The 20,750-nt window shown below is 36.8% G+C and overlaps 1 protein-coding gene across 3 annotated transcripts in view; it reads left to right on the forward strand.

The window, feature by feature from the left end:
• nrg2b (neuregulin 2b) overlaps nt 1-20,750 on the forward strand; it is a 56,041-nt gene that overhangs the window by 31,689 nt on the left and 3,602 nt on the right. For 2 of the 3 annotated variants that reach the window (XM_046849410.1, XM_046849412.1), the window contains exons 4-10: nt 10,528-10,648; nt 14,299-14,357; nt 15,591-15,614; nt 17,062-17,164; nt 17,757-17,886; nt 18,970-19,103; nt 20,221-20,436. In XM_046849410.1, the coding sequence (XP_046705366.1) occupies nt 10,528-10,648; nt 14,299-14,357; nt 15,591-15,614; nt 17,062-17,164; nt 17,757-17,886; nt 18,970-19,103; nt 20,221-20,436 (787 nt within the window). The remainder of the gene's footprint in view (nt 1-10,527; nt 10,649-14,298; nt 14,358-15,590; nt 15,615-17,061; nt 17,165-17,756; nt 17,887-18,969; nt 19,104-20,220; nt 20,437-20,750) is intronic. The other variant, XM_046849411.1, reaches the window with a different exon arrangement.

The raw sequence follows: 20,750 nt of genomic DNA on the forward strand, positions 1-20,750 counted from the left end.
AAGATAGACTCATAACAGTGACCTTGAAAAGCCACTTATTAGGTGTGTGTGTGTGTGTGTGTGTGTGTGTGTGTGTGTGTGTGTGTGTGTGAGAGAGAGAGAGAGAGAGAGAGAGAGAGAGAGAGAGATGTGAGACACAGATGGGTGCTAGATTCAGAACTCTAGCTGCTACAAGAATGCCAAGGGTCTGCCAAATATTCTTAATGTGAAGGAAAGACACACACACACACACACACACACACACAAATCTGTCTAGGCATATTTCTGCAGAGGCTCAGCATTTCAAATCTGTCAGCTAGAATCTGCATACAACTGACAGTACAACCAGCTGCTGCTCACACCTCAGGGGTAGCACACACACACACACACACACACACACACACACACACTTTCCCTTTCTCACACAAACAGATACAGTTTGGGGAAAATGTTGAAATTCTTTGAAGATGTTGCATGAATAACTAGGATTTGATTTTTGATCCTATTGACCCAAAAAAGTTACAAAATAAAAATGTGATATATCTTTATTGAATTACCAATCCTCTCCACACTATTAAAGCCAGTAAGCCAGGGCCTCTGCCAGTGTAAATATAAAGATACCTGTAATACAGATACCTGTATTACAATATCATATATTATTGTTACAGTTTTGAGCCAATTACTGAAATGTTATGCACAAAACTGCATAACAGTATTACAATTCATCCTAAAGGTGTTCATTAGGGTGGCGGTTCAGATGACAACAACGGATTGGAACACATTGTTGAAAAGGTACATATTAAGGCTTATGTGTATCTTAAACTGTATTTTGGAGACTTTATTTTATTTATTTGCACAAATTACACATAATCAAAATTCAAAGGTATGCACACACAGCATACACAGGAGTGAGGTTTAATGCTAAAGTTACCATAACAACAAGAAGCACAGGTCTAGCCAGCTTTTTAATCACACTGCTTGTGTTGTTAAAGAGTTCTATAATGTATCTATCTAAGCAAAACATAACGTGAGGGCGATTTTGACATGAACAATAATAGAGAAGAAAATGAAATTTATGACAGCACTTTACATTTGCTTGACATTCCGAAACACAAATGCTCAAATGCACACATTACAGACTTGTGTCTGCTAATGTTACTAACATTGAAGATAATTTGTTATGAATAACTAAAATAACAAGAAATTAAAAAACGTTTCTGTCCATCTAAGCCTTCTTCTCCTTTTTCATTTTTTTCTTCTTCCTTTTTCAGCTTCTCCCATTAGGGGTTGCCACAGCAGATCATCTGTCTCCATACCCCTGTCCTCTACATCTGCCTCTTTCAAACCAACTACCTGCATGCTTCCTTCACCACATCCATAAACCTCCTCCTTGGCCTTCCTCTTTTCCTCCTTCCTGGTGGCTCCATCCTCAGCATTCTCCAACCGATATAACCCATGTCCCTCCTCTGCACATGTCCAAACCATCTGAATCTCCCCTCCCTAACCTTGTCTCCCATATGTCCTACATGGGCTGTCCCTCTAATAAACTCATTTCTAATCCTGTCCATCGTCGTCACTCCCAATGAAAACCTCAACATCTTAAGCTCTGCTACCTCCAGCTCCACCTCCTGTCTTTTACTCAATGCCACTGTCTCTAAACCATACAACATCGCAGGTCTCACCACAGACTTATAAACTTTCCCTTTCACTCTCACAGATACTCTTCTATCACAAATCATTCCTTCCACCCTTCTCCACACACTCTACTCTGCCTGCACTCTTTTCTTCACTTCTCTAACACACTCTCCATTACTTTGCACTGTTGACCCCAGGTACCTGAACTCCTCCACCTTCACCACCTTTTCAGACTGCAACCACACCACTCCACTGCCCTCCCTCTCATTCACATACATGTACTCTGTCTTACTCCTACTGAATTTCATTTCCCTTCTTTCCAGCATGTCCATCTAAGTATCTGGTGAATATTGAACAATGTCCTGCATCAGCATCAAAATGATCTCTGTCCAACTTAACAATGGTGTAAAATGGATTCAAATCTGTAACAAATATTGTGGTTTCTTTTTTAGAATGTCTTAAGGAACTTATTGGAGCACATGCACAGAAACTGAAAGTGAGCATTTTATTTTTTATCTGATTCCTGTCTCTTTAGGAGTTTCTTGACATTTTTGTCTTTAGACCAATGAGCAGTAAATAGAATAAAACAGATCTCAGTGTGTTTCATCAATCTTATTTTTACACTTCCAAACACACAAGTACACAAAGTAAAAACCACACATACATTCTCTCTCTCTCTCTCTCTCTCTCTCTCTCTCTCTCTCTCTCTTTTCTCTCTCTCTATCTATGTATCTAGGCCTGGTGGATGAAACTGTACTTTCTGAATATAAATTAATTTGAGCATTAAATAAAAATTGTAATCTTTACATATGTACACATGCACAGTATGTCATGCTTTAGTCATCACATCTAAAGCAAATTATAACGTTTTTCCTGAACTCTTTGGAAATGCCCTTGAGTGAGTTTATGGACGAAGAAGGCTTGTCGTTTATGCCAAATTTGATCAGCTATCACAGATATGTTTCGGTTTTTAACTGAATATAAAAACAAAATGCACATAAATTTTAACAAACAGTATGTAGATTCTACAACAACCTTGTGTCATTTACTATGTACTGAACGTGTTTTAAATAAGAAGCAATTTGGGTTGTGGCAGTGGTTCTCATGAGTCTATCGTTAGCAAATTAAGATGCTAATTAACATAAGGGATATGAAAGCCTTAACAAATAAATAGTAACAGGTACCATTTGCGTTTTTTTTTGTCAAACATAAATTGTGTCATATCGTTTATATTCTTTATATTAAAGATACAAGCTTTTTTGTTTATGGCTTTGTGTTTTTCTTGTCCCTGCCCTATCTCTTCACTCCCCCATTCATCCTTCCTTATTCTACCTCCTTCATGTGTCCTGAGCATTCTATGCCCTTGTGTCCTTCTGTCAGAATGGACATGGCTATAAAAGACCACTGAATGTCCTGAATGCTGTTGCGCACCAGCATGGACTGTCACCATGACACATGTTCTTTTACTCTTTCTGGGTGTGAGTCATGGCTGTCCTGCCTGTCCCCATATATCCCACAACTAATATAGAGAGAAAGGAAGTAGGCTGTACAAATGGAGAGCATAAAAAAAAGACAGGGCGCGATAGTGAATCCTTTCTGGGTCATTTTCATGCAGGTAATAAAAGCAGTGAATTTGCAGAAGCCACATTGGGTGTTAATGTTTTTTTCTGTTTTTATTTGTATACATAACATGAAGTTAAGTCTTAGACATGGAAATGTTCTATGACAGGCCTCTGTTCTCTTGAACACAGATGTTAGTCAGAGTCTGTACACTCCTTTCCTTCCCTCCTTTTTCATATTCTCTACTTGAACAAGGTTTGACCTTTAGCAGATAGATGTTATTGTGTGTAGGTCTTCTCTCTCTCTCTCTCTCTCTCTCTCTCTCTCTCTCTCTCTGCTGCTGTGTGCCAGTGTGTGTTGATGTATTCGTTAGCTAATTAGGACGAGGTTGTTCGGTCTCTCCCATAATGCTAGTCCATAGTTGAGAGCTACTTACGGCCTTACTCTTCTGAGACACACCTGCCAATCACACCTGCTGCTGGGTTGCTTCATTTATTCACTAGTCAATTTCAAACACGTGCACATTCTCTCTTCTCATTTCTTTTGCTCTCTCACACACAAATGCACACGATTAAGATCATTATGAAATACACACACAGACAAAGTAGACAGAGCAGCCTTTATCACCTATGTGAGGAGGAGGTTGCTCACGGATCAAATCTGCACCAGGAGATACACTCAGGTGCATTACAGCCTTTTACCCAGCATTCCTCAATACCACGAATTTACATCATGAAATCATTTTAAAATGTATTTCTTAATTTCACATTCTTTAATAACATGGTTCCATTTATTCCTCATTGCTGTGCTTAAGTTTATTTTTGGCTCCTGAGTATTGCAACAGCAAAGAGCTTATGAATTTAAATCCCAAAGATGCCACAGAAATCCCTGGCTGAAAGTCTAGGGTAGCAATAGCATTACTTTCTCTGTCTATTTCTCCCTCTCCTGTCAATCAAATGTCAATTATGGTGTCTGTGAGACCATGTATGCAGAACAGGGCAGATAGCACTCAGAGTGTGCTGTAGTAATGCACGTGTAGCACTTTGAAACAAATGCAGTGATACATCTATTTAAATGCGTAGAAGTGGAAGAAGAAGAAGTGGAATGTAGTAGTTGTTCATACAGTAGGGAACAGCTGACTAGTTGATGGGAATTGTCAACAGACCAAATTGGGATAAAAATGGAATTAATGTTTCTCGATTTTGTTTCCATTCTTTGTTCCCCCAAATGCAATGTTTAAATTAAGCATTTTCCATTTTAAAAACCCTTCATAATTCACATACATTTATGCCATTTGTATCTAGAACAACTAACATTTATCTCATTCATACAGCTGAGCAGACATGGGGTTAAGGGCCTTGCTCAAGGGCCTAGGAGGGGCAGCTTGGTGTGGGTGAACTAACAACTTTTGGAGAGAAAGTCCAATATCTTAACCACTAATCTACCACCTCCCCACATCACTAAGATCATTTTAGTCCCCCAAAAATTATTTGAATCAAAAACTATTGATTATGATAATGTTTTAGAATCTATATGTATATGTAATCACTATACACATTTTTTGGTTGTAGTTATACATTTTTATTACACTTTTTACTTTTGGAATCCATGTCTGTCATATAGTATATGCCATTTTACATTTAGCAATTTCATTATCTATCTATCTATCTATCTATCTATCTATCTATCTATCTATCTATCTATCTATCTATCTATCTATCTATCTATCTATCTATCTTATGGCTGGTAATGTAATTGAAAGCCTTTCGATTTGTAAGCAGAGCTACAGCATGACAAAAATATTTACAGCAAATCAGTTCGCAGTTTGTCTTTCTATCCATTATTAAAGAAATTTTTTTGTAAATGAATACTCATTTTACTTAGCTAAAATCTTGTTACATAAATTGTACATGCTCACACACACAATAAATTGTAATATCAGTAAAACAAGGATGTACATGCTACGTCCTAGACACTATTACAGCCTTTGCAATCAGAGTGGTAGCATAGCACAACTCACCAGTTATGTAAAGGTTTAATATGCCTTTACATAACTGTCTCAAATTTGGACAATGTTTAAAGACACAAGATTGACTGGCTAAGAAAACTATTAGCTCAACATAGGAACTTATATATTCAGACAGATACTGAATCTGCTTGTAAACTGTATCATTCTGTAGAATCATTGCTGTATCCTAGCCTACTTGGTTATTATTGCTTGCTTTTTGCCTTCAGAATTAGGACATGCTAGTAACTTTGAGAAATCAGGCCATTAGGTCTTGTGGACTCATACATTTAGGTACTTTATGAGTTCACAGAGGTTTACTCTGAAATTGAATTCTGTGTGTATGTGTATCTCTTTGTGTGTAAGCAATTTCCTTTAAAAAATATTTACATTTGATATTTTATTATCCTTTAGGTTAGGAGGCTATTATGGGACCAGACATTGTTAGCTATGTGACATTGTTACAGTGATCTCATGATCCAATATTTATCAAAAGCTTGATGAACAAACATAGCTGAGAAATCCATTATATCATTAAGGTCTCATTAATTGCTTGGTAGTATTGATGTGAAGAACACTATTACACACATATATTTAAAAGATGCATTTGTGATGAAAGTGTTTCACGTCTGACCATGTGTAGTACATACATATGATTTGGCTTTTCTGTGATTTGTACTTTGTGTGCTTAGCCTTGCTACTTTTAGTTTAATCTTTAAAGCCACTTAAAAAAAAAAAGAAGATAGCATAAGTAATCACCATTGTTTATTCTTACTAGACTTGTGACTGTATTTGGCATGTACCTTCTCAATCATTGCTGATTATATGGCACCGATTTGCCTTTGAATTTGTCTGAAAAACACCAGCCGATATAAAGATCAAAACTAAGGGTCGTTTCAATGCATGTAACCATCTGACACAAGAGTCACTAATGGGTGGCATGAATCTACATCCTGGTATAGAAAGAAATCAGCCTTAGCCGTACTGTTTCATATTCATCATTATGTGTATGGCTCTTATGGTTATTAATGGTGCTAATGCTTTTTTAAATTCTATTCAATTCATTTTTATTTGTATAGTGCTTTTAACAATGTACATTGTCTGAAAGCAGCTTTACAGAAATAAAAGTGTTATGCAGTTGTACAAAAAAATGTTTATCTTAGTGCTTATAATTTTTATATGAGCACTGTATTGGTCACTGTGTCAAGGAAAAAGTCCCTAAGATGCATGAGGAAAAAACCTTTAGAGGAACAAGATTTAAAAGGAAACCCATCCCCATCTGGGTGGCACTGAATGCTTCGCTAGTAATTTGTCTAACATTTGTTAACAATAAAAGTAATTCATTTTGTAAGTAATCCGATCTGAATGCCAAAAATGAAACACTATATTCTCAAAGGAGCAACTAGCTCATTTTAACCAGCACCTCTTGATAAACAAAGTTTTAGAAATTGTTAGTAATCTTTACAACTTCTTACACATGACTTTGAATTGGCTAATTGGACTGATTAGTTTAAAGGAAACACAATTCTGAATTGTAAACCTATTTCATAAAATGTTTATGCTTACACATTGTATATGTTCTGTTGGTGGATTTAATGGTGAAATCTTGTTCATAAGCAAAGGTAAAAGATAATTTGGATTTACATGTACAGTATATGGATTGCATGTAATACTGTATAAAGGTGATCCCCTGTTCTGTGTACTTAGAGCCTTACTATAGTTCACAGTGTGCTGGTATATTATTGGCCCCTAAGCATTTCTCCTCACTGGCCTTGAAGATTTTGAGTGCTTGTAGTCTTGATGGTTGTTCCCTCACTTCTACACTGTTTGTATAAGGACAATTGGTAACATAATTCTGCCATATCATGCTTTTTGTTTTGGGTTCTGTGGTGTCCTGTGTCTCAGCACCTTGCCTCGTTAATTAGCTGTCTCTGTAGGGGATGTTCCCTAACACTCCAAAATTAGTGCATCTCAATGTCCCACTGAAGAAATGAGGATGTTTCAATCTATAATCTTCCATTCTTGGACTTTTTTGTGATCATAGTACAACAATTTGAGCTAAAATTGGAGCTTTCAGCTGTTACAAAAGGATTGTTGGTATTTTGGTGACCCTTGGTGTAGGGGAGAGCTTGCAGCATAATTGCACAAGCTATATTTATATTAATATTTTATCAGGAGTTATTAATAGGTGCGTGTTTGTACTGCCTCTGCCACTAGGTTGTGGGGACATTATGAATTCAGGCTGTTCATGTGTCCACATGTCTGTTCGTACATCCACCAGAGATTCTTGTAAAAATACCAAAAACAAATGTTTAAATGTTCATTTGAATTATATGCAATTATCCTTGTATTCAGCACATGACCTAATAAAATTTGGGCCTTTTGATCCAAATAGGGTCAAGGTTACAAACAGGTCAAATATCTGAAATAGTTTTTCATAAATTGCTTCCCTCCATTTGAAGTATGCATTTCAAGGGTATTTGAGTCCTACAAATTAGCATCAAGAACTAGACTATCAATGTCTTATTAACATCCATATGACTACACATGCATAATATTTTAGTGGTAGAAAATATTGGCTGATATACACATTTAACTTAATTGTTCGTGTCCTTTAGTGCCATCGGTGTCGTGCGGTCGGGGCCAGCAAAGCTTTTTCTGCTGGCCTAAACACTATCAGAAGCACTGACCTACATTTACAACCTAAATTCTAATATTTGTTCCATGAAATTGTATAATTTTATTCGCAACTGTTTATTCTCTTAATTTCGTAGCTTTTCTTTTGGCTGCACTACTACCATTGAGAATATTACCAACAGGTCTGTTTCTTTAACCAATTAGATTTCATATTCGCCTCACAGGGCCAGCTAGCTGACCCAGAATATTGTCAGCATTTTTCTGTCTTCTGATTGGTTGGTCAGAGGGGATCCGTTACAGCCAAGTTTGACTGGCAAAACACGTGTGTAGCTCTGCACACATGAATACATCTGAGTTACACTTTTTTTATGCCTAATAATTAATTTGGTCTCGGACATACTTAAAAATACATTTTACAGAAAAGCTAGACTTTTGAGGAGAGGTCAGCCAACCTCGAAGCTAGCTAGCTTGTCTCAGCCCGGGAAAGGGTTTGTTCACCACTTCCAGACCAGTGAATACGAGCGGTACCACTGGATTACAGCCTCTGAGGAGCGGTGCAAAGTATGAGTCTGCATCTCTGGTGATTAGGTTGGATTTTATTTAGATTTATAATGTTTTTGTCATGTTGTAGACAAATATTGAGTCTGAACTGCTCCAGATGATGTAGGTGTACAGTTGCGGTTGTAGTGTAGAGGTTTGTAGTTGTCTTAACTGGGTATCTTGCTTTAGTAAAATGCCTCTTTCTCTCTGTAATGCTACACATTGTTATATTGCGTTTTTGTATAGTATTGATGGTTTCTATAATTGCGATGTGATAGTGGTGGTATTAAGAGGTGGATTAAGTCAGGTAAGTCCCCATTGAAGGTCCAGGTACCAAATGCACGGCTGGCCACTGAGTGCCATTATGTAGATGTTTAACCTTCACATGCTGTTTATAGTGGATGGTCCTTTGTCGCTACAATGGCAATAAATCTGGCAAGTTGGGTATTCATTATTGGTTATATACAAATAATAAACATCTCAAATGTGGTTATTAACTATAAATGAGTTCCAATGCCATTAAAAAAAAATCATCCAATCAATTCTATGATTGGGTGATTTTTATAATGGCATTGGAACTCATTTACAGTTAGTAACCACATTTGAGAAGTTTAATATTTGCTAAATAAAAAAAAAATAGTTTGGTGTATTTAGTTAGTATTATCCGAACAAACCTCTTAATCCTGACATTCCCTGAATCCAGAAAATATTATTTTGTTCTTGTTCTTGTGTTAAAAAGGGCTTTCCTATAGAAGGAACTGTGCAAACTTTGGTTTGAAGTTACTTTAAAAATCTCTTATTTCTGATGGTGTGCTGATGAGCTACTCATCTCAATGTAAGCACACTCAATTGAAGCCACAAAAAAAGCAACTGAGTGAAAAGAGGTTAAAAAAAATTGGCGTATACCCAACTGAATTAGCAATGAGCCAGCATTATTCCATTAAGATAGAATTGCATGAAATTAGAGCTCTTTAATTGTAATTTGTGGCTTTCCCAAGTACTGGCAGTACCTGAACCACATTTGATTTTCTCCATTTCCAATTTACTCAGCTTGAAAACTACACAGTATTCTGATATTCTGTGGCATCCCCGACCTGATGGCTGGGTAGCTCTAGAATGAATTGGCTCTGGAATGACTTGAGTGGGTGGAGCTCTTCGTGCGGCATGGTCATGATGCACTGTAGTGTAGGGCTGAAACGATTCATCGAGTAGCTTGAGTAATTAGAATACAAAAAACATCAAGGCAAATTATTTTCCTTGTTGTATCTTTTAGTCTATGTAACTACACACAAAGCACTATGTTTCCCCACGGACCATTATTACTAAGGCACCACCCTCTAAACTGTGGACCACTCCAGGGTCTCATTTATAAACATGGCATACGCAAAAAAACTGGGCTGGAAATGTACGTACGGCACTTTCCGCACAGTTTAAAACTATCTGCCTCGTCAATTCCCCTTCTCGCCTTCTGTGTTTCCATGTTCTTTTTGAAGGATTTAATTTATTTTTATATTTTAATTAGATTTTTTTATTTGTTTGTATTTGCATTTTGTTGTAATATGGCATTCAAATGCACTAAATGGGTTTACTTTTCACAGATGACAGATTCAGCAATAAAAATGTTTTTCAAAAAGGAAAAAAATTGCTTTTTAAAGAGACCTGTCTAATTTTCTCTTGTGTATTTAGTATTGCTCTTAAATGAAGAAAAAGTACTTCTTATCCGATTAAACGATTAACTGATACTAAAATAATCGATAGCTGTAGTGAAGTGTATGTGTGTGTGTGTGTGTGTGTGTGTGTGTGTGTGTGTGTGTGTGTGTGTGTGTACATGTGTATGGTTGTCCTTCTATCCTAAAGCTGAGGAAAAATAATGTTTGATTTTTTATTTTTGTGTAACTATGTTATGAAATATGGCTCAGATATGAAACAGATATGACATACAGAAGAATTAGAGAAATCTTATCACTTTTTTTTAGTAACTAAGTTATGAATTGTTTGACGTGCCTCTGGCAAGGGTATCTTTGTCCTTTTCTTTTCTTTTTTTTTTTTTTTTAATTTAGGCTGGTGGTGACTCACACCTTCATCTCTGTTACTCAGTGCGATCAGTGTCATCCTGTTTCACAACTGATTACCACACATGCTGATAATTATATATATGTGTTTCTCCACAGTAACTACCACGCTGTCTCCGGGCTCCAGCCATGCCAGAAAGTGCAATGAGACGGAAAAGGCCTACTGTGTCAATGGTGGTGACTGTTATTTCATACACGGTATAAACCAGCTGTCCTGCAAGTAAGTCACACCCACCCTCGTGCGCCAGGTTCGAATCATTCAGTCTACTTATATTGGCATCATATGTTTTTCCATACTGTACAAATTGTAAATATGTTGATAAATCATCAAAGTAGTATTTTCCTGTACTACCTGTCAAAATTTTGAGGACACCTGGCCCTTTTCCTAATTTTGATCCGCAGTGATGCCAAGCTCAAGCTGTACAAGATATTTATTTTTGAGTTTTTTTGAGGATGTGTAATGGAATGGCCTGTCCAGTCACCCAACCTTAACCCAATCATTCTGCTCTGGAATGAGTCAGATTAACAGTTTCAGAATGGTGTCCATGCACACCTTTACACACCTTTAAGAAGTCTTGCAAGAGCTATAGTAAAGTATTTTCGAAGAATGCCTTGAAACAAACATTGACTGTTTTTATGAAGGAAGGAATTTTAATGACCATACAAGATAAAGTCGCAGCTTATGTTTAAACATATATTTAGACTAATCTTATCATTTCATGAATACTTTTTACATATCATAAGATTTGCAAAATTGTCAGGAAATGTACAGTGTTAGTTTCAAGTGCTGTTGACCTTCTGTTTACGTTCTAAAAAATGATCTACAAATCTTTGAGGTGTACTCATGCCATTTCAAAGATAGCATTGTTTATTATGCTTGCAGAATTATTCAATATATGCAGCTCAATTATGTGGCATTGGAAATTTTTTATAGCTCTGAGTTCATTACACAAGATTGATGTTTCATTAAGCCATATGTTTGAACCATTTTTATTTTCATTACGCTGCAAATTATTAGTTGTTTTTAATTGATGATGCAGATATTTATAATAATACTTGTTACATAGATTTAATGTTATCGCAAATAAAAAATTCGGGGGGATATGTATTAAAAGAAAAAGGTAAAGTGTGCCTAGATTTTGATCGGTACTGTATTTAAAAATCAAAAGATTTAAATCTCACACAATGATCAGGTATCTTTTGATTATTGTTTGTTTCTGATAATACAATTACCTTATGAATCAAAGACTCTTAATTCCTCTTGTTGTATCTGTGTGTATTTTCTTCTCCTCCTTCTCTTTCTCTCTCTCTCTCTCTCTCTCTCTCTCTCTCTCTCTCTCTCTCTCTCTCGCTCTCTGTGGTGATTCACTGTTGAACAAATCAGTCGACTCAAGTGTTATGTGTGATGACATTTTCTTATTCTGTTTGGACATGAAACCAGAGATGATTTGATTTCATGAGTAACGTGTCATTATTACAAGTCAGTCGCCTTCATATTTTCACAGCCTCAAGGAACTCAAGTAACAGTTTTACAATTATTTTATTTAAATTTTTTTAGGTTATCATTTTATGACCATCCCATTCGTGTCTGGGAGTTCACAAAATAAAAAACAAAAAAACATCAAGTTTCATGATGCCTAAAATAGACAGCTTTTTTTTCATGGTGTTCAGAGTCTGCTAGAAAACATCTGTGTTCTCAGAGAGTTGCTTAAGACACTTTAGACACACACTGCTGAGTTCAATAGAGCCCAGTGCTGCATTTCAGGCCTCGACAGGAAGATAGAATAGAAGACGCTATGAAATCAGCTGCCCTATCTTGAACAAGAGAAAAGAAAGTAGCAAAACAGACGAATGGTCTGCTATGTACTCTGCTACCCCTTATTTCTTCCAGTCGCCCCTGCTGGAAAGCAAGCTGAAGGTAATACAGCGCTCTGCCTTTAGTGGCCATGTCAGAGCAGACGGCTCAGATTTACGATGCATCTGCTCTTATTGTGGTCTGTGATTAAGTGCAGGGTCTCTGTGGGAAAGCCCCGCATTAACTCTACTGTAGAATCAATATTCCTTATTCACTGCATGGGCAGTTAGACTGGTCAGGGCTCTTAGGCTTAATGAATGTATTTAAGAAGAGCAATATTCTAATTTGATATATAAGCTTCATGGCTTGTAGAATGGTTTGCATAGGCTTGCATAGATGTCTATTCTCTAGATGACCTTTATTCTTTGTGTGCATTGCAGTGGTAATTCTGATATAGGGTCACCCTAAAATGTACCTTTTTGAAAAAATGCGTGCATGCAAATAACCAGCCACAAGCACTATCATCCACACACGCACATGCGCTTCAGCAAACCTGGAGCCGAATAAAATACAGCAGTCCCATTGACCTCTGCTGTAAATTCAAAAGAAGGAAAAAAAAAAGGGGGGGGAATTCTGTGCTTTTAGAAACTCACAGTGCATAAATTATAGATGTGCCCTAAAAAAGAGAAGGCTTTTTGGCATCATCGCAAAGCTTTTAGGAAATTTATTCTCCCCTAAAACATATTCTGACATTTTTAGCATATTATAGTTATACTAGTTTCTGGCTTAAATGCAGCCTGCATAATTGGAAATTGATGAGGAAGGCTTGGTTTTGTGTATTGTAGTGACCCATGTTACACTTTGACCTCTTCTTTGGATTTCAACATTCTAAGAAAATTAACAGTGTAGCTTCTAAAGCCTCTGCAGTTCAGACCATCAGAACTGACAAAATGCACTGAGCAAGCTTTTTTAAAATCTACTGCATCAACCTTTTTTTTTTTTTTTTTTTTAATTATTTTATTTTATTTTTTAAAGAAGACAGCAAATACTATAAAGTACTGGCACTAAACATGTTTCCAAAAACCTTTTGGATGCCTGAATTGAAATATATAGTTTGGGCAGAAATGTACCTTTTCCCGTTTAAAATACAGTTTCTGAGTCTGAGACAACACCAGCTTTCTAGGAGAGCTGGTCAAATTAGTTAACATTGATAATGAACACAACTGTGGTAGTTCTGGTACATTTGGACAAGCTTGGCTTCTGTTGTGTGAATTTGGCATTCATTCATTTATTCATAACATTTAGCTATTAATTTGAACTATTTATTAGCTATTAATTATATACAATTAAGCATTTAACTAGCTGGCTGGTGATTTGCTCAAGCACAAATGTTGATATAATTTTATCCATTTGAGAAGGCAAATTTATAAATGAATAAAGTAAAATTTTTGTGGCCTTTCCACAGCAGCATCAAGCAATCTCACTACACACAAAAGTGAAAACTTAGTGTTCTGATACCACTGATTTATTGAGTCTAATGTTATTTTTTTGTTTTGAGTTTATTTTTGATTGATTCAATGAAGTGTACTGGGGTAATTTTAGAAGTAGGAAAAAAGGTATGGCTGTGTTAAGTGTGCACACTTGAAGCTAGATCGAACTGCACCATAGAACATTCAAGAAGCTGATGAGATTTTTTTTAAATGGTCAAACAAGGACAATGTGAGCCTCTACTGTGACACCTGCCCTTCTGAAAATGTGTTTATTGACATGAACTAAAATGAGTCTTCCCACTCCCAGACTCCCTCCACAGGTCTTTCTTTAAATCCCACAGTGATCTTCACATCATCAAGCAGAACTACTTTGCCTGCAGGCTGTGCTCTTGTTGTTCTAATTTGGTGTTTCTCTCTTCTTTTTCTCACTCTCTCTCTTTGTTTCACTCTCTCTTTCTCTGTACTCCCTTTCTCTTCTCCTTTCCCCCTGCCCGTTATGTGTCTGGTGCTCTCCCCTTGCCTCCTCTCCTCCCTTCCTTTTGTTTCCTCCTTCTCCCTTTTGTGGGTTTGTTTTCCCTCCATCAGGTGTCCAAATGACTATACTGGTGATCGCTGTCAAACCTCCGTTATGGCCAGTTTCTACAGTATGTCAAATTCTTCTTCCTGTCTGTCAGTCTGTGTGCCTGTCTGTCTGTCTGTCTGTCTGTCTGTCTGTCTGTCTGTCTGTCTGTCTGATTGTCTGCTTACAAGCTGCATGCTGCGTATGAGGTAAATGCACGATGTCTTTGTGTTTCTCCGTGTCTTTTCACTCCTTACTGTGTCTCCATTCTGTTGTTTTGTTGATTTGACTCCATCAGGTACATCTAAAATGCAGATGAGATGAGATGAGATGAGATGAGAACTGAAGCCAAGTGAGAAGCTTACTTTCTTATCATTTAAAAAAATTTATTGTGAAAGATCCTCAAAGTGTAGCACAGTAGGAGAGACACCCAATGCTTTAGAATAGAAAAGCAGTATTTTCTCTTTCAGCGACAGTCCTGGAAGAAGACATTAAGTAAATTGTAAAGTGGTTTGTCTGGAGTTGGTCGAAAGTCATTTTTTTCCATTATTAAGTGATACAGAGTAAAATGAATTACACGGGGGGTTTAAGAATCGATATAAAAGCTAATCTTATTAACATGTAATGGGTTGTGTGATATGAGGCCAAAGGCATGATGCATGACCTCTAACATTTAACAACTAGCATATCTGAGTTATTACACTAACTGATTAAATGTGTCCATAGCTAATCAAAAAAATCTTGCATGTTGTCATGCTACATGAAACTAACTAAAGTTTGTTAGACAAGTTGAGTAGCATTTTGGAGTATATTAATGTAAGTAAATGCAAATGTATAAAAACCTACCCATTTTATTGTCTAATTTTAAATTAATGGAAGCCACATTCTTCATGTCTTCATTCATTTGTACTCGAATATGTCTTTTTGTGTTAGACAGTAGCAGTTCTTTTTTTTCCTTTTTATAAAAAAAAATATTTTTATATTTTATTTTACTTTCTTATACGTTTGCTAAAAACCCAAGGAATTTAGTAACTATAGCAGTAGATTTCATGCCTGTCTGTGTGTCTGCATGCATCTGTGCACTTTCAAATATTATAATCATTTGTTTTTTTGATGGGGAAAATGGAGTTGGCCACAGTATGTCTGCATTGTCTGTCTGTTACTGGAACTTACACCCCTTTTTACATCAGTGTCTTGAAGCAAACAGAAACAATTTAGCATTTTTGACCCATCGATCTGAACAAGTGGACATCTTTATCTGAAACCTGTTTTTTCTTTTGTTTTCTTTCTTTACATTGTCAACTTTCTGCATTGGCAGAGCATCTGGGAATTGAAATAATGGGTATGGAACTATTATTTGTTTGACTCCTAGTTTTAAGGCGTATATAAGGTCACATCAGTCTTTTTTCTCTGTGCCACATCAAAATACTTGCAGTGATCCATTGAAGTAGCAATGAAGACACAGTAGATTGTAACGCAGTCAATTATACTATACAGAGACCCTTCATATACTGTATTATATCCATTTATGCAGATATGTTGTAAGAGCTTAGGTTTAAAAAAAGTGCACGTGGTCTACTCTTACCCCTGTCTGCTACAAGACGTGGATTTATCCAAAACAATTTGTCAGATTATCGTAGCCAAAATGTAAATGAAGTAGACTAACGGCTAAATAAAAGGCACATGAGTATGACAAATATTTAGATAAGTAGCAAAGATTTACTGAATAGAATTAAGCTTTATTTCTCTTCCTGTAACAAGCATGCAATGCGATATCAGATGAAGTTTCAGCATTTGACCTCGGCACCGCGTCCCCTTCCCCCTCCCAAACACACATCATCTCTTCTCCTTTTTTCACACTCACCTTTCCCCCTGCCCCTCACTTCCCTGCTGTTGGTCACTTCCTTCTTCTCAGAGCTCTCATACTCTCTCTTGTTCTCCCTTTCCATGTTCTGTGTGTTCTCCTTTGACATTGTGGTCATCGCCTGCCTTCTGGGGCCTCAGGTTTAACGCCAGACCAAAAAAAAAAAAATCTTCACTGCACCTTTGTAGGGGGTCTTCATAAAGCCTTTCTCTTTTGCTTGATGTCAGATCTCAGAAATATAGAATATATTAAGTCAAATGAAGCTAGGCTCACCTGCATTAGTCAGATTGATACAGCAGAACACAGTTTTATGAAGAACCCTCTCCCTGTGCATCATTAAAAAATGCTGTTTGTGTGTTTTAACCACACTTTTCAGGCATGTACTATAAAAAAAAACAACAAAAGCTTACACTGCTTTATCTTCCATTTATCTTTCACTAATGATGTCTGTAAGCCAGTGTATTATTGGGACTGCAGGAGAGGTAGAGTTCTCAGTTTATGAATGCTTCCCAGAGAAATTGCATGTTATTGTTTTCTAAGTTTGGTACATTTTTGTGCCATTATGCAATGACCCTAGAACTTTTGTAACGTAATCGCCTCTAAAAATGCACAAACCTGCTATAGTTTTAAAGATCTGCTTTTTCTTATAGCACAGTTATAAAGTCACCCCTGAGGTCCCAATGAGTTCATAGAGCTGGTTGTCATAGATCATTGTCTATTTGATCATTAATGGACAAGGCATACTGCTTGATTTATTGGCTCTTGTATTCCAAAGGAAACAAAGTTTAAATATTATTTATACCGAAAAATTCTTATATAGAGCAATCAGTTTAGGGTAATCGGATCGTAATAAAGCATCCTGTGGCATGTCTGCCACTGATTCAGAGTGTGTGTCTGTGTGTGTTTGTTTTTCTCACTTATTCAGAGGCAGAGGAACTGTACCAGAAGCGGGTACTGACAATAACAGGCATTTGCGTGGCTCTGCTGGTGGTTGGCATCGTGTGTGTCCTTGCATACTGCAAAACCAAGTAAATCCAGAGAAAAAAATAGCTCTGTACTCTTATACTTTTAAAGTGGTATATCTATAAAACATATGTGATATGAAACTATTTGGGGGCAACTGATATTGGATTATTTAAAAAAAATAATTCGGACCATACAGCCATTATTTGAATATAATCTTGCTATACTAAGGATATTAGGTTTATTATCATATTTATTTATTGGCACTATTACAGCTTTTTATTCCTGATCTTTTCACCTACAGGACTAAAAGCACTTACAGTGTACTAAATTGACAGCATTTTCTAAAACTAAATTCTTGCTTAGAATTATACCTACCCATCAATTTTTATATCATTTACATGGATTTGTTTGTTGGTACCTCATTTTTTTTGGATGAATTTACATGTAAGAGTCGCTACGAGACAATTAAAATAAAAAAAAAGATGCATTCAGTAAAAATGTATAAACATAAAAAAATAGACCATGGCAAATTACAAATTCTTTTACTTATCTGCTCTGGCAGTGCTTCCCTCTTTAGATCTATTTTGTGATAGTGTAAGGGTCATAAAATACTCTGAGTTTTATGTGTAAAACAGCAGGATAATATTTCTGCAGGAAACAGAGGAAGAAGATGCAAAGCCATCTGCACCAGAACATGTGTTTAGAACACCCCAATCGTATGCTGGCCAACGGGCCCAACCACCCAGGGCCTGGTCCCAGCCCAGAGGAGATCCCTATGGTCGATGTGAGTTTAAATCTTACTTCAAACTTTTAAATGGCTGCAAATTTCTCCACTAAATCTCATGTACACATACTACAAAACCTCGGGGGAGTTTTGCCTTGCAAAAGTGCTCAGTAGCCACATTTACCTAAACGCACCATACTTAAGGTGCAGCGGTGACACTTGTTGTGGATGTCTATATGTTGATTAATAGCTGGTAATAGTCAGTAGTGTTCGCACAACACACGTGACCTCGGCCTGGTTTTGCAAAGCATATATTGCACAAACAACTGCACATTATTTAAAATACAGTTTTGCTGTTTGTGTTTTTAGTGTTTATACAACTCATCTACAAATCATACAAATCATACTTTATATTATATTTTATATTATTTATTTTTCCTTCCCTGCCCGTATAGAATTAAACCTTTGATTTATGTAAATTCTATTTATGTCACAGACTGTCAAAAAACACTTTTCACTGCACTTTGCACTGTATGTGGTTGTATATGTGACCAACTAAAATATTATTTAATAACAATCAGGTTAAAACCCAAAACTCTTTTGAGGCACTTGAAAATGCTGCATTCATTGAATGTGTCGCCCTTCAGAAAGAGACAGTCACAAACCTGCAAGTGGAACGTTTAGACAGGAAAAATTAGACAGGACATATTTAGACAGGAAATACTGCATTACTGGGTTTTCATTTTTATCCCTAGGATTTTGGTGACCTTGAAAAGTAAGTGTTCGAAAATCAACATGGAGATTTCACATCATAAGTGTAGAAAAAAAAGCTGCAGTATTTTGGCTAAGATGGAATTAATGCAAGTTTGCTTGCATTCCCTACACTGATCTGAATCAACCTGTAAATGTATTTGTTTGTCTCCGTCATACTTTTATTTCTTTAATACCACCCAAGTTTGCTTTGTCTTTCAGTTTGAGGTAAAATAAAGAATTTGACTCAGAATAATGTCTGTACATCAGATTTTTTTATAGCCAATTTATTTATTTTGTATAACACACAATGTTTGTTCTTTGTAAATCCATAACCCCTAAAACCCTTATGTAAAGAACACATATCTCATGTTACATCTGTCTATGTTGCAGTATATCTCTAAGAACGCCCCAGCCACCGAGCGAGTGATACGACATGGAACAGAGACATCAGGCAACTTCTCGGGCAGCCGGATGTCTTCACGGTCTCACCACTCCTCTACTGCCACCCACGCTTCCAGTCACCGGTATAGACCCTGTCCATCAAACTGTAGCTATCTATCTCCTTTTTTTATGCATTATGTAGGGTGGATACGTACCTCATACATATATCCACCCACAGCACAACTTCACCATCTGTCTCTTCTTTAGTTTTCCTCTATCTACAGAGAGTCTACTGCTAACAGGCTTTTCCATCAATGATGAAAAGAAAAACAATTTTGGAAAACTATTTCTCGTACAAAGCTGAACTATTTCACATCATTAAATGTGGAGATGGTTAGCATAGATAATGGCATCATTAACAGATGTTCAATTATGTCATTAAAAGAAATCGGCATTTAAGGAAATACTACAGTGTTGCTCTTTTCCTATAAACTTGCTTATATTGGATATGAATTACATGAATTATATGCTGCAAATGCCACCACTGTTACACTCGAATAGTAAACCATGATGCAGACATACGCTAGGCTATATTTCATAAGTCATAATGAAATATTTATAAAAGGGTAAAGGTTTTTACTTGTCACATGCACATTACAGCACAGTAAAATTATTTCTTTGCACGTCCCAGCAATATTAGGAAGCTGGGGTCAGAGTACAGGGTCAACCATGATACAGCCCCCCTGGAGCACAGAGGGTTAAGGGCTTTGCTCAAGGGCCCAAGAGTGGCAGCTTGGAGAAACTGGGGCTTGAACCCCCCTGACATTCCAATCAGTAACCCAGAGCCTTAAACACAGAGCTACCACTTCTGCTGTCACATTTGATATAACCAACTTTTAAAAAATATTTTTATTATTCAAAATCATTTTTCTAAAGTGTGAATGTCAATGTGAAATCGGAAGTGGTAGCTCTGTGGTTAAGGCTCTGGGTTAAGATATTTTGACATTTGAACATGCTGGTATTTAATGCTGCATATTTGAATCATATATTTTGCTGTTTAAATGAAATGGGTGACATTGCAGCCGAATTAAATATCAGCCAATCCGAACAATATATTTAAATACATTACAGTTTTTGCAAAAGCAAAATTTACAATTTGAGGTGCTCGCATTCCCTATTATCATCTCATTCACACACTTGCTCACATCTCTGTAAGCCTCCACTCGACACTCTGGTACTAAAATATCCTGAATCCCGCAGGCATGAGGAGAGGACATGGAGTATGGAGAGATCAGACAGCATGAACTCGGACTGCCACTCGGGGGCACTCTCTTCCTCAGTGGGCACCAGTAAATGCAGCAGTCCAGCATGTATGGCTCGGCATGCAGCATACTGTGGCTATTCCGAGCCTGCACGGAGCCCCCTGCAGTACGGAGACTCATTCGACTCTCTGCGGGACTCACCTCACAGTGACAGGTGATGAAGAAGGAGGTGTAAACATGTAGAATATGTACAATGTAGGAATCGGATCATGAAAATCTCTTATATTCTAGAATAAAAAATTGTGCTTTTCCTCATCTGAATTATTTTTTATTTTTCAACCAGATAGTCATGTGAGAATTGCACAGGCTGAGGATTGTGTTGAGTTGCAATCAGCAAACAGATATAAAAGAAACGCCCTTGAAGCCTGATAGTGCACATTCCAGTATAGGAAAAAAGTTTTAGAATGTTTACAGTAAGTGTGGTAGTCCAGCCATACAATGTCAATGTCTTACATAAAAGTCTAAAGT

This window comes from Silurus meridionalis, chromosome 5 (genome assembly GCF_014805685.1).
Source record: "Silurus meridionalis isolate SWU-2019-XX chromosome 5, ASM1480568v1, whole genome shotgun sequence".
NCBI lineage: Eukaryota > Metazoa > Chordata > Actinopteri > Siluriformes > Siluridae > Silurus > Silurus meridionalis.